We start from the raw sequence: 15,667 nt of genomic DNA on the forward strand, positions 1-15,667 counted from the left end.
GCCATAATTCCCAAACTCTACACTCCTTGGACATAATTTTTCATGAAAAACATAGGAAAACCTCTCCTAGGTTGGAAAATTTAAAAAAATGAAGCAAAACATTTGAACAAAATGCCTCTTGAGGGCATGAAGTGACAAAAACGTTCAACATGTCTCCATTACGGCCTATTGTAAATACAGCCTGCTCTTTCTTCACAGCAGCAGCCGCACACCTTTAGTTAATCTGCCAAAAAGGCCACATTATTGACTCGAAAGTACACAAAAAGCACACTTCAGACGCTCGTCAGGATCCTGAGACGCTTCACGCGTTTACATTTCACCGATATCTGCTACGGTTCTTCAACAAAACGCTGAAATGTAAGAGGTTTATCTCTCATTCAGACCAATGGAAAGGCTCTCCTCTCACTTCTTCTTCTTTGGTATAACGTTAAAGGTCCAACTCGGTGTTGTGTAGCCATGCCTGCATCTCTGGTCCTACGTCGAAGAGGCTGGCTTCCGAGGGTGGTCTATATACTGTAAAGGGCAGGTGGTTATTATATGTTAGGCAGTCTGTTCAGGGTCACCGCACTCGCATGCAGCACTGTCTGCCAGGCCCCACTTCTTCATTGATGTTTTGAAGCGGCCGAACCTAGTTCGTAGACGGTTTAGTGTGGTCCATTGCCGGCGTGGTAGGTCGTCTCCTCCTATGGCGCCATCTCCTGGGTCCCAGATGTAGTGATGGATGCAGGAGGGCCCGGCTATCTCCCACTCCTGCCTCCAAGCAGCCGCCGACCATGCATCTCTGGAGAGGTCCTCTGTTGAAGGGGAGGTGGGACATGAGCCTACTTAGAGGCGCTGCTGTCGTTGTAGTGTTATGCAGGATGTGCCAGTCATGCTTTTGGGCTTTCCCGGCCAGGACGAGGGTGGCAGCCTCCCGTCGGAGGCTGGCCAGAGCTATTCCCGTGAGGACTGGCAAGAGGGACACAAGGGTAGGCTTCAGGCATCCAGTTATAATCCTGAGGGCGTTGTTGATGACCACGTCAACCTTACTGGCATGAGGGCTTCTGCTCCAGGCTGGGGCACAGTATTCCGCTACAGAGAAGACCAGGGCTTGGGTTGATAATCGCAGCGTCTTAGCGGAGGATCTCTAGGTTGTTCCACCGAGGTGGCGGATCAGCGCGACCCTTGATGTTACCTTGGTCTTGACTTCTTCAAGGTGTTGTTTGAAGGACAGTGTCCGATCCAAACGCACACCGAGGTACTTTGGGGCTTTCTGGACCTCCAAACGTTTGTTATTGACGCGCACCTCAAGTTTCTTCCTAGCTTCTCTGGTGCTAAGATGGTATGCCGCTGCTACTGTCTTTGCGATTTTGAGCTGTAGACGCCAACTTTGAAAGTATGCTACCAGGGTGCCAATGTCGTTGTAAGGCCATCTTCCATCGCCTTCCATGTTGGTCGTCTCAGCATGATTGCTAGATCGTCTGCATAGCCGTACTTTCTGGATGATGTGTCAGGTAGGTCATGTACATAAATGTTGAACAGCATCGGCGAGAGAACCAACCCCTGCGGAACACCGTTCCTCAGTCTTCTCCTCTCACTGATTACTGCACATCACCATGGAAACCTTTGATCTCTGGGCTCACATAGGTGTTATGATTATTTGTTATGATTAGGTGCTCAGCACAGAAAGAAACACTGACAAACAGACTGGACTTTAACAGACTGTCTCAGCCTATTATTTTCTGTCTGATGGAGACTTCATACTGACTTCAACATGTTCCACATATTTGATACATTATTGGAGACATTTGGTTTTAGTCGAAAAGTTTGCAGTCAAAATATTCTGCTGCTTTCCCGAGCCTTTTTACTTTCTTTTCTCATCTTAATAGACATTCATTCACTATTACTTACATATAATATTTAACTCCTTCAGCCTACTTCCAGCTGCAGAAACCATTCAACTATTACATTATTCAGCTATTTCAGGACATTGAGGCTATACATGTTGTTGTTCATACCTTTTAAAACATTTTCTTTTAAATATTAAATAATATAATAATATAGCTCCTATCAAAAAATGGCCAGACCGAGAGCATCAGGGAACCCCAATGAACTGAAATATGTTGTTTTTGGGGGGTTTTGTGTGTAAAATATGAAGATGAGAGCAGTTTGTCTAAAGTGTACTTCTCTCTGTTCTGAAGAAAGATCCGGATTTATTTTTACGTAGGAGTCTAATGGGAGCTAGGTTGACTTTTTCTCTCTTCATGCCCTCAAGAGGCTTTTGTTTAATCTTTTTTCTTAACTTTTTGTTATTTTCCAACCTACGAGAGGTTTCCCTACGTTTTTTATGACAAAATATGTCTCAGGAGTTTAGGGTTTGGGAATTATGGCAGGTTTATAAAAAAAAATGTTGGGAGAATTTCAAGCACTGCTCCACTCTGTTTTGAGATCCAAGCACTCTAGACTTAACAAGCTGCTCCTTCCACTCTAATGTTAAAATCTGAAAAAGGCTTCTCTACTAAGCTCCAAACTAAGTTCAATCTCTAAAATATTGAATAGCTGAATGTCTTGTGATCATTTTCAAGTTGGAATGAAGTGTCTAGCTGAAAGCGTGTGGAAGGAGAAGCATTTGACGTAAGGTCTAGTTAAAAGAGGATTTGAAGAGTCGTCCCATTGACTTCCATGTTAAAAAAAGAGTTTAAAAAGCTGAATATTTCTAAAAAGTATAACAGAAGCCTTTTCCTGGTCTAGAGAAATGCCAAATGAGCTGGAGTTTGCCCAAACAACTGAGTTAGGCATTGTCTACATGGACCTGCCGGCGCACAGTAGGTCTTGTCCTGAAGGACCTCCTGCTTCATGCCCCCCCAACTCCCCTTTGTGTGTGTGTGTGTGTGTCTGTGTGTGTGTGTGTGTGTGTGTGTGTGTGTGTGTGTGTGTGTGTGTGTGTGTGTGTGTGTGTGTGTGTGTGTGTGTGTGTGTGTGTGTGTGTGTGTGTGTGTGTGTGTGTGTGTGTGTGTGTGTGTGTGTGTGTGTGTGTGTGTGTGTGTGTGTGTGTGTGTGTGTGTGTGTGTAACGGAACAATAAGAGGGAGCATGGCCGTGGCTGCCTGAGGACAGTGAATATCTGGAGGGAGCATGATACTGGTGATTTAGGTAATAGTCTTAGCCCTGATATGCTTTTCCAGTTAATAGTCTAATCCAGTCCCATGCTTGCTCGCGCCAGGTTATAGCCCTATCCCTGCCACAGCCTATTCACAGAGATAATAAACGAGCACGGTGAGGGGCTGTATATCCCTCCTCTGCCTGATAAGCCCCCGGCAGGGAAATGAAATTCTGCTTTTGCTGAAACATTATGATTTATGGATTGTGAGTGCAGCACTGGTGGCCTCCAGTCCACCAGCACGCATATCTGTGTGTGTGTGTGTGTGTGTGTGTGTGTGTGTGTGTGTGTGTGTGTGTGTGTGTGTGGAAATATTGTGCGCTTGTTTATGTGCAAGCAGTGCCTGCATGTGTGTGTGCTCACAGAATGCAGCATGTCCATTGTGTGTGTGTTTGTGTGTGTAATGTGAGGCGGTGTGAGCAGTTAGTTAATTTAATCCCGGCCTGTTCATGCTATCTGACGGTGATTGTAATTCCTTCTTTCACTGAATCACAATAATAAATCCACTTTATAGTTTACTAAATTGAATCAATTCAATAAACACACACATTCATTGGAAGGTCAGATATCTAATCTCATTACAACACACAGCTACCACCTGTACTACTGCTACATCAATAATAGTCATAATTACAACAATTATAATAAAAACTAAAGAATTAAATGAGGATTTAATCACAAATCTGAAATTGTCACACTTATTTGTTGACACAAATAACTGTACTTTTATTATATTACTAAACATAACATTACATTTAATTTAGCTGACACTTTTCAAACGCAGCACACAATTGCAGTAGGCTACAGCAAACTATTCACATTTTTTATTTTTTTATTTGAATTTCCAGTAAAAGCTGGAATATGAATTCAGAAAGTGAAAGTGTTGGTAAACATTTCATGGGCTCTCCTTGTCCATTTTTATTTGATCTTTATTGTAAATACTGGAAGCAATTTTCAAACACATCTTCTTTGTAGCATGCAGCTTGTTTCCACATTACCGCTCTAGGATCAGGAACACACTAAAGTTGGAGGGGCAAATTCCTAGCTCGGGGAATGCGACAATCGGAGGAGCATGCGAGCGCTCGTGGCTGTTGATCCAGATTCCATAATACAACTCAATAGTGTCTTTCATAAGACACTCCAGCTCACTTTTGTTTAAAGACATCCAAACATCCAATCATCCAGTCTGTGAATCTACACAATTATTCGATTGTGGATTACATTTATATAATTATTCCATTCATCTGACTGACAAAAACTATTTTGAAACTATTTGACTATTTACCAAGGACTTCATTTCAATCAATTTATTTCAAAACGCTTCATTTAAGGGTTGACTAATCGATTAAAATTGAATAAATGTAGAACATTTACAATGGAAAACCCCTGGAAACTGAGCATTTCTCTGAAGAAAAATAGATATGACATTTACAAAGTTTCTCCTTAAATGTTTGCAAGCTAACTGATGAAAGAGGATTAAAAGAGACAGTTTGTAACAGGAATCAGTATTGCTGTTGGCTGCCTCTTGATTTGAATGCCAGAGGAAACCTGTGAGAGCCAATGAAATGCAGAGAAGTGAGTTTAAGACCAGACATCTCACTCTGTCTTAACCCACTGAGTTAAAGTGATAGCTATCCCTATTGTTACACACTGAACAAGGAACTGAATAACTCCACACACACACACACACACACACACACACACACACACACACACACACACACACACACACACACACACACACACACACACACACACACACACACACACACACACACACACACACACACACACACACACACACACACACACACACACACACACACACACACACAGATCAGTTATAGTAGCAGCAGATCCATTAGACCTCAGCCGTATTTTTACACATTTTCAGCTTTTCATATCGGATTAGGGTGATGTGTGTCTGTGAGGGTGTGTTGGTGTGTGTAAAGCGGTATAGTAGTGAGGCAGCGCCACTCAATTGACCCCCGGGTCGATCCACTTGACCTCTGACCTCCCTGAGGCTCGCCCTCTCTCACATGCACCCACACAGAGAGAGAGAGAGAGAGAGAGACAGAGAGACAGACAGGCAGAGAGATAATAAATACATTTAGTTTTCACACAAAAACTACAGTTATGATTTATTACTATATATAAGTCCGTATAACTAGAAATGAAAGTGGTAATAAATTATTATCTAGTTATACGGACTTATGGATGTCATTATGTTCCCAGATTACATAAATGTTTTTGTATTAATTAATAACCTGGAAGTGACCTTCTACATTTAAAAACACTTTGTAATTCAATAACTATAGTAATATGCTACATTTAAATCAATATATTTAAGTTTGACAGTTAGGCCTAAAGTTTTAAAGTTCTTTAGTCACAAAATTGAGATGTCTTATTTAGTAGTGCTTTGAGTTTGAGATTTATTTTATTTTAATGTTCCAGCTCACTCTGTTCTCCTCAACAGAAATACCATTATTTTTTTTTGCCTTTACTGGACAGTGCAGCTGAGGATAGACGGGGTTAAAGGTCAGCAAGGACTCAGCTTTATGACTTGAGCCTTTGATTTTTGTGACAGTGAAAAGTATTAGAATAGAGAGGCGAAGTCCCGCCTTTCTACTTCCACCCCATGGGACCTTATTTTGAAAAAATTATGTATTGAAGTCAATGGGGAGAGAAAGATTATCTTTTGATCCTGTTGGAATTTTGCCACAAATTACACATATGATGTTTTTTTCATTTAAAATCGTTCTGTGGGACACGAAAAAAAGGGGAAAATCGTGTTGGTGAACACGAATCAATAGATTAAATGTCGTGACTAACACAAAATGCCGTGAGACTGGGTTGCACATGGACAATAATACACTTTGACCTTGCACTAGTTTACGTGCTCTCTGCTTTTCAAGCTTTCATCTCTTTTCCAGTCTTTATTTAATTTACTTTATTCCAGACTATTCTGTTCTATTTTCTGCTTGATGATCTTTTAAAGCTGTTCTAAATCCAGGGACAGTTCTCCCTGTTTCTCTGACTCCACTCTGAGGGACCACAGTGTTCTGATACATACATCTCAGGGCCCCCCAAAAGCAAAACACTTAGAAAGTCAGTACATTTGTGCACAAAGAGAAACAACTGCATTAATGTTCTGTGTTGTCAGGGTTAGTCAGTGACCGTTTCTCAATCTCGAGGATACTGGCTTCCAAGCCAATATTTCAAGGATGCTACGTCATCGAGTGCCACCGAAGTACCGTTCCAATGTCCAGCATACTTGGAATTCCAACGAGGCCGCGTCCTTGGTTTTGGGGAAATTTCGAGGCTGAACATGGGTAGACTTCGCATCCTTAAAATCCCCACAATGCTTTGCGCACGGACCAATTTCAAAAACCCTTGCGGAGAATGGCTGAACCGACGCAGCACACATTTAAATGTAAGTATGTAGTGGCGTAGAACATGTGTTGGTAAATATGTTACTTTGTTACATTTGTTTGTTATCACCAAAAATGTGTTCTGTGAAAGTAAAGCAAGTTCATAATTAGACAGACATCGTGAGGTATTTATTTTCGGTACAGTTTATGTTGAAACCGTTAGAGAGAGTGGCACACGTGTTAGCCTGTTCCATTCTTCTTCGTTTTCCGAAGCTGTGGCTTGGAAGCATACTTGCTTCGTTTCTGAAGGAAGTGACTTGGAAGTACGCGAATATCAAGCCAGCATCCTCGAGATTGAGAAACGGCCACATACTCCATCGTTGTAATTGGCCAGGGCCGCCCCTCCCTACAGGCCAATCATGCAGGCTGCATGGGGCCCCGCCTTGCCCAGAGGGCCTCAGCTGCTGTGCGCAGTTCTCCGCGCACCCCCCGCTGACACGCGAGAGTGAGAGGTGACAAGGGGAGCACGTCTGTAACCCGACACCGTTGCAATGAATCGACATCTGACCAATCACGGCTTTGATACGACCACTAGTGCAGGTGAAGAAATGTCGGTGAAAAGACAGTTTCAGTCCGGCGCAAGCAAGAGGGAAAAAAAACAAAACATGAAGAAACTAGAGCATCACTTGAAGGTGGGTTATTGTATGGGTCCAGGGGCGGACTGGGGGGAAAAAGTGGCCCGGGGATTAATGGACAGAAAGGCCCACTTAATGCGCGGCATATATCGGCCGGCCGGCGACGAAAGTATGTTACTTAACAAAAAAACCTATGCATTTTATGTTGTTTTGGACAATTATTCATATAGTAATCACATTACCTGAGCCCTTGAGTTGCTTCGAGCAAAAATAGTTACAGCATATATTTAGTGATTTTAATGTTAACAGATCATTGATACAATAACGTTTTGATCCAATTTGCCTGACTTGACACATGGAATAAAACATGGGTGTAGGAAGCATCCTCAATGTGGGTGAGACAATTTAACAGGGGGTGTGGGCAGGTGGTGGACCTCACCTCCTCTACGGGGGTCCAGCTCCCCCGGGAAGATTCTTTTTTAAATGTTGAAGTTAAATGCATCAATCTGGTGCACTTTGAGAGCAAAATTAGGGACTAAATCTATGGCAGTCATTAGGGGCTTGGACTGTGAGCCGTAGGGTCGCCGGTTCAAGTCCCCGACCAGACCTACATTTGGAGTGTGAACTTCTACTTGGAGAGGTCCCAGTTCACCTCCTGCCCTGCCGTGGTGCCCTTGAGCAAGGTATTGCTCCCCGGGCGCTGTACAATAGCTGCCCACTGCTCCTAGTACTAGACTCCTGGTACTACACTCTAAAAACAAATGCCTTGACTCAACAAAGAAAATCAACGCAACAGTTTGCATCGATGTTTATTGAGTTAAGACAACTTCTAATGAAATTGTCTTAAAGCAACAAAGTTATTTGAGTTAGGCGAGAAGGCTTTTCCTCTACAATCAGAGGTGTTTTTAATTACCACTTACTTAATAATTGGTAGCATAAACACAAGTTTTGAAGTTGATTACTCAAAAGATTAAGTTATTCCGACTAGTTTTACCACATGATTTAAAAGGAATTTTAAGTTGTATGTACTTAATTACCATCATTGTGAACAAACGTTTTTAAGTTGACAACCATTTATAAATTAAGTTGCTCCAAATATATTGTATTCAATAGTTTTTTTTCTTAGCTTTTTCATGTTTTTGCCTTTAAAGAAAGAAAGTAATTGATTCCACAACAAAAATATTAGGCAATTCACTTTTTATTTTGAACGGCAGTTGTTTATTTCAACACATGATGTTTCAATCAGGAGAGAATTCATTTTGTTTGAACATTTATTGACACATGCCATATGATAAGGTGCATGAACACCTGAAATCACAGCTGACTGCAGGAGAGAGGAGAACCATTTTATAGTTTGGCTGCAGCACGTTGATTGCTGTTGGAGAATGAGGTGAAATGTAATAGGTTAAAGAGAACGCCTGTGATGAGCTGATTATATGCAGCTGTGGAGTGAATGTATATACACCCAGTCTTCCTGAAAGGACTTGCGCTTAGCTTCATTTAAATCTTGAAAAAAAAGATAAATAACACAAACTTAAATTGTCCCACAAATAATAAATAACCATATTAGCCATATTACCATGGGAAATGGGGACACAGCAAATAAATGCTGCCATCACAACGAAGTTAGAGGCCTTTGCATATTTAAAACCAGTGCCAAATATGTAAAATCTGTAAAGTTTTTGTAAAACTACAGAAACAAACTCTCAATGGCCCCAATCTGCAGATCACACACATCAATTTTACAAAAGATGTAACAAAGATGTTTACACTGCCTACAGTCATTATTTCAAACACATTTAACGCAGAATGCTTGCTCATTCATTTGTTTCCCTCGACCACGATGGTTACCATCGTATGGTCAGATCCTGGGGTGGACCGGTTACTGATGATGGCGATATTCATGTCCTTTTGAAGCACATTAAATAATAGGTTTGCGCATAAGAGATAATGACTTGGGTAACTGCATACTTTTTAAACTGTCACTCTTAGCTAATTCAGAGCCATTATTACCAGCTGCTAAAGCAGCGCTGGTATTGTTTTCACCTATTGAGTCTGCATGTGTGTGTACCAATGCCAATGTGGTCCTGAAGACACACAGAGGTGGTTTTGAGTTCTTTGCCTAGTGTTTAAATGCATGTGGACAGATTTTGTCAATCACAACCAGACAAGTTTTAGTGTACCTTCTCATCTTTTTCGTAGGTTCCATACAATATTTGAACTGGTTAAGTGAAGAGCAGAAGCCACTTTTCAAATTTTACACAATCCTTTTTCCATGCCATTGCTGACCGACCCATGCTGAAAGTTGCTAAGATATTATTGATTGGGGTGTGGCCAAAAGTGCAATATGCTTCAAAATGTAACTGACAGATGCTTTTGTCCTGTGTTTTTACACTGTGCCCATGGATTTGATTTGATTTCAAGATTTGTAATTACGTCGCTAAACTCCTTGAAAAGGTCCTCTTCCTTTTCTCCAAGGTACACAACAAGGTATTCTGAATGGTTGACTGCCAACAACTTGCATTTCAATGACAACTCTAAATAACGATCCTACCTCAAGAAGCATGTCCTCGATCTGCTTCACCGAGATTCATTTTTAATAAAAAGCGATATCACAATAGTTCCCAAAGTATTTTTACTCTCACAGTAGCCTCTACTACTTTGTACCCTCTCACAGAACTATTCACAGTTCAAAGGCTGCTAATTTTGGTCAAACAGCAATTTGCCAGTGCAACTAAGGCTATCTACTGTATTTGAATGACAAAAGATGACACTCACCTTAAAATGTCCTTTGTACTGTATAGTATTTCTATTTGTCTTAACTGTCGGAACTTGTCCAGGCATATTAAGTGGGAGTGGACTTGAAATCCTTAACTCAAGGTGTAGAACAATTAAGTTATCAAACCAATTGCATTACTTACTATAACTTGAATTTAGTTTTAAGTCAATTAACACAGAAATCAGAGTTCAAATTACACACAATATTAAGTTGATGTAATTACCAACATTATTACGTCAATACAACTTATAAATTAATGTTTGCAACTTAAAATGTTTATCTAAATCAATTAACTCACATTTTTATGTTGCAGCCATGCATTTAATTAAGTGGAGGTGAAAGGTCGCCTGAATTCGTTTTTAGAGTGTAGGATGGGTTAAAAGCAGAGAACACATTTCACTCTGTGTGCTGTGTGCTCTGCATGTGTGACCATTAAAGAGGGTTTCATCCCTCCCAATTCTTCTTCTTCTTCTTCAACACCCATATAAAACAGAACTGTAAACAGATTTACTTTTTCTTTCAACATTTATTTGAACAGCAAGTGGAGGCAAAAGTGACTGCACCCAAAACAACAAACCTGCTTGCTAACTAGCCTAAACTCAGTAACAGAATATGGGAAACACGTTCTTATCCACAGCCGCACGACCTCTGAGTCAGACGTCACTTCCCCCTTTTCCATCCTCTGGGTACAGCCGTACAGCCACTCCCCCTGAACCCCGTTTCTCTGCCAACCCACTCCCCTATGCAACCCACTTCCCCTCTGAAACCAGGGCCCGCTACAATACTGTATACTGTATACACAAACTATACAAAAGCGCCTTTACGCTTTGAAGCTTGTTTATCCATCTGTAAGCAACTGCCAGCTAGGTCCCTCAGTCACTCACTCCTGGTCGTTCACTGCACAGTGACAGCTGCTACGGGCCTGATGTGTGAAATTGAAACTGATAGATACAACAAAGGTAGCCTATCAAAACGGCCCAGCCTAGCCTAGCCTAGGCTGGGCTGGAACACTTACAAATGTGGGCCGGTAGGATTTAGGTAAGCAAAAAAAATAAAAAGGGAGTGGCCGGAACACTTACAAATGTGGGCCGGTAGGATTTTTGGCCCTCCGGCCCACACAGCATCGGCCCACCGGGGAAACTCCCGGTATTCCCAATGGCCAGTCAGCCCCTGTATGAGTCAAATGTACAACTTGTGAATGTTGTATAAGTCAAATTGCCAATTGCCATATTAAAACATCAGCTGCAATTCACGACAAGGAGAAGGCAGTCTCTGAATAGCATATAGGCTAACGGAGATGCAGTTATTTCCAGCATTCTTTATTTAACATTCATTCAAGTATGTGATGCATTTTATCTGCTAATGTAAAGGAGGAAGAGTGATAAACTGTCTGTCTAGTTGGCTTACATAACAGTTAAAGTTTACAGCCTAAAAAACATGGAGCATTTTTTCCCCTTTTATTCATTTTTATGTCAATTTGCACATTTCATGGTGATTCTCAGCCTCTCCCCTTAACTCCTAACAGTCATCATCATGTCAACCACAACACAGAGAAATACTGATAGAAATGTGTGTGTAGTTGTTGATACATTGCTGACAGAGGGAACTACATTTGAATACAGATTTAAGAAATATCAGTTTTTGAGCATGTAATAAGCATGTTTTGACTTGACTATATTACAACTATATTATAATAAAATAATATAGTATTTATATTATTGAATTGATTATGATTATTATTATTAGTAGAAGTAGTTTATTTGCATTAATTATATTTTAATCTTTTTGAGGCTAGTATTTGGCAGGAAATGCAGACGTATTCACCTGTAAACGCATACTGAATGAAATACATGCACATTTACCATTTACCTCACTGTATACAAAAGTAACTGTGTTGATAATAATAATAAACAGGAATTATATTTGCAAAGTGGCCTACTTTGTTTTGAAACCTTGCTCGTTTCCTCCAACTAAACCTCATCTCTTTTAGAGTAGATTCTGTCGTATTCCGAGCTGTCAGGCACCTATTTCCATCATCTATATCAGTGGTACTCAACCTTGTCCTAATCAGGAGCCACATTGACGAAAAAATATTTTTGCAAGAGCCACAATCCAAAAACGCTCCTTTCCTCCCTGAAACCTTTATGCATTTGAGAATATGGATAATAGTAATATGTTACTTAAGAATGAAAAGCATAATGTACAGTGCAATAACTGTGATTTCTTATTTTCACTGCAACCACAAAACACACAAAACAACAGATAACAGACAGCATGTTTACTGATAATCACAGTCCATATAACAGCAGATTATACACAGCAGGGGTTGTCAGAAGAGTAATGTTGACCTTACTTCACACTCAATGTGATTTCTGACACTCCTTCTGCCGCACAAGTGATTTGAAGTCGGGCTCTGCGCTGGAAACGGCGATCCGGAGGGCCTCTGTTGTGTGCTGCAGACTCAATCTGTTTCGGTTGCGACATTTTATTTTTGTGAGCGCAGAGAATGCTGCTTCACACCGGTATGTGGACGGAAACATTGAGATGATGCGTCTTGCCAGTCTGGAGATATTTGGTAGATGCCCCACCAGTTTCCAAAAGTCCACGACATCTGTAATCCGAAATTGACGCTGAAGTTCATCTGAGCTCTTTAACTCCACGAACTCCATTTGAAGCTGCACAAGTCCGAGCTGGTCGCTTATTTGCTTCATTTCATTGACTTCAATCAGGAATGGGTTTTTCACAAGTAGAAAAATATTGCTATGGTCCTTGAAGTCGTGGAATCTGGATGTGTAGTTTTGCTTGAGCTCAGTTAGCACCTCACAGAATTGAGATTGACAGGTCAGGAGAGCGTCTGCATGCCTCGCCATCACTTTCTGCACGGTGGGGAAGAAACGGTAATCAGAACCACGGACACTTTGGTCGAGTACATCCAGTTTGTCAGAAAATACTTTGACAGCCGTGTAGAGCTCATACACGGTCTTGTTTCTTCCCTGCATCTTGAGATTAAGTTCGTTCAAGTGCTGCGTAATGTCACACAGGAACGCAACAGACAGCACCCACTCTTTATCATCCAAAAAGGAAAATCGGGAAGTCTCCCCTTGGCCGACACTGAAGGCTTTCAGGGGTTCAATCAAGTCCATTAAATGTGCAAGCATACGTCCTTTAGACAGCCATCTGATCTCGGTGTGTAACACCAAATCTCCATAGTGAGTGTCAAACTCCTCACACAGCAGTTTAAAATTTAAGTGGTTTCTTGCACGGGCCCTGATATAATTAACCACTTCGATTACATTTGCCATCACTTCCTTCAGACATTTGAACTTAGCAAACAAGGCTTGTTGATGCACAATACAATGGTATGAGAAAATACCCTCAGCAGCAACCCCGCCGTTTTTAAGCGTCTCTTTCAGCAAGGCCACGGCTCCGTTCCTCTTACCAAGCATCGCCGGTGCGCCATCTGTAGTGAATGCTGTGATTTTTTCTGGGCCAATGTTAAACTTCTGTAATGTTTCCAGCACAGCGTTTTTTATTTCAATGCCCGTTGTTCCATTTTTCAGTGAAACCATGTCAAGCAGTTCCTCTGTAATGTCAAGCTTACTGTTGACCGCCCGGATAAAGATTAGTAATTGTGGCGTGTCATTGACATCCAAGCTTTCGTCCATTGCAAGGCTGACAAACTCAGCGGATGACAGTTTGTCCTTAAGAGTATGTGCAATGTTCTCTGAAATGTCTGATGCCCTCCTAGCTACAGTAGAATCCGACAGTTGCATTTTTTTGGCCTCTCGTTCCAGGTCTTTTTTCTCAGGAAACAACGTTGAACAAGCCAGCAGTATGCAGTCCTTCACCATTTCTCCATCAGTATATGGCTTCATCTTTTTCATCAGTTCATGTGTGATTTTGTAGGATGCCTCTGTCGCTCTTTCACTCGTATTAGTGTGGAAAAAGTTTTTTTGAGCAGTTCGGTTCTGTTTGAGTCTAGCCAGCTTTTCCGCCCTCAGCTCTCCACCTTTCGGAAAGTCGGTACTAAACTTCGGGTGTTTTGTGTCGTGATGGCGCTGCAAATTGGACCTTTTAAATTGTGAAATGATGTTGTCACAAAGCAGGCAGGTGCATTTTCCCGAACCGGTGGAGACGAAGAAAAACTCCAGTTCCCAGTCCTCTGTAAATGTTCGATATTCCTCTTCATATTTCCGTTTAGTCGTAGCCATTTTTGCATAGTGCTGTATAGTTTTCCCAGTGTGACGTAGCAATTATCTCGCGCGAAACAATCAGAGCGCGAAACCTGACATAATATTTGATTGGCTATTCAGAGGGGGAGGGGCGACGACTGATGTGTGACTTGTGAGTGATAATGAAATGTTGATGAATTCTTCTGACTTTGTTTTTCGTTTTTCAAAGATTTTTTTTTATTTTTTAATTTTTTAAGTGGGACTTAAAAGAGCCGCAGTTAGTCTTAAAAGAGCCGCATGCGGCTCGCGAGCCGCGGGTTGAGTATCGCTGATCTATATGATTTTTGCTTCTCTGATAGTGACAGAGGCTATTCAGGAGTTTCTTTTTCAAATGATTTAGTTACGAGGATAATCAGCAATCATTTTAGAATGTATTTAGAATCCAGAGATACACCTTTACTCCTGATACCTTTTGATACATGACTTTAAAAGCCCCATGCAGAATGGCGAGCAGAAATCGAGGTTTGGAAATGAGTGCTGTAAATATATGGAGATGATCCTGCTGAACATCATAAACGTACGCTTGCCAGAGAGCTTCAACAGTATTTCCAAAATCCATAGGGAAATCCTGTTGCAATGCCAACTTCCTGTTCGGCCTACAAAGATACATCCTCATCCCACCCCTGTCCTTAAGACCCCATGCGACAGGAGCACTGAGGCCTCACTGTGAGCTCACCGTTAGCGATGATGTGAAGGAATCCCTTTCACTTTGCTGAATAATGACAATTAGATTGTTCAAGAGAATTCCCACTTCAAATTAGTTTTAGTTTTTTAACTGAAGACACATTAAGGGGGTTGAGTCCCCCCCCCGGGTAATGGAGTGTGTGATTCAGGTGCAGCTCCATGGTGGGAGGAACATCTGGATCTCACTCTGAAATCCTCTCACCACCAGTCTGCTGTTAATAACTTCACTGTAGCGCTCCTCACCTCCTCGTGTTGAAGAGCTGAACCTTCATCACCCCCTGCTCCCCTTCCTCCTCCTCTCCCTCTCCACACATCACTCCCTCCCTGCTCCCCTTCCTCTTCCTCTCCACACATCACTCCCCCCCTGCTCCCCTTCCTCCTCCTCTTCCTCCAGCCTCAGCTCCTTTTCCTTTCCATTTCCTTGTCTTTCCATTTGTCTCGCCTGCCCTCCCTCTTCCCGCTCTCCCCCCTCTCCTGCCTCCCCATCACCTCCTCCCTCCCTCGCTCCTCATCTCTGTCGCCGTTGGCAGCCTATTTAAATGCTCCATTGGAGAAGGATTAAGGTTTATGCAAGGTCAGTGTGGGATGTGATAATTATAATCACAGCTTTTTGCCTGGCCAATGACGGCCATTTGTTATTCTCAGCTCAGTGGCTCCAGAAGCCCCTGAAGGGGGCGGGGGGGGGGGGGGTGTTGACAAGAGGCTGGCTGATTTACTGCCCCCCCCCCCCATCTGCCTCTTCACATGTTTCCCCTCTGTGTCCTCTCCTCCTCTCCTCCTCCTCCTCCTCTCCTCCTCTCCTTCTCTGTGTACAGTCAGTCTCTCTGT

General features: G+C 42.0%; 1 protein-coding gene across 1 annotated transcript; it reads right to left on the reverse strand.

Annotated features, from left to right (window-relative positions):
• Window positions 1–12,283: 12,283 nt before the first annotated feature.
• Window positions 12,284–14,134, reverse strand: LOC307032982 (general transcription factor II-I repeat domain-containing protein 2B-like; the record flags this gene model as incomplete). The annotated part of the gene is made up of 1 exon (XM_079671251.1): window positions 12,284–14,134. One exon carries the CDS (start codon window positions 14,132–14,134, stop codon window positions 12,284–12,286), a length of 1,851 nt encoding a protein of 616 aa, XP_079527377.1.
• Window positions 14,135–15,667: the final 1,533 nt, after the last annotated feature.

This window comes from Notothenia rossii, assembly GCF_949606895.1.
Source record: "Notothenia rossii genome assembly, chromosome: 3".
Taxonomy (NCBI): Eukaryota; Metazoa; Chordata; class Actinopteri; order Perciformes; family Nototheniidae; genus Notothenia; species Notothenia rossii.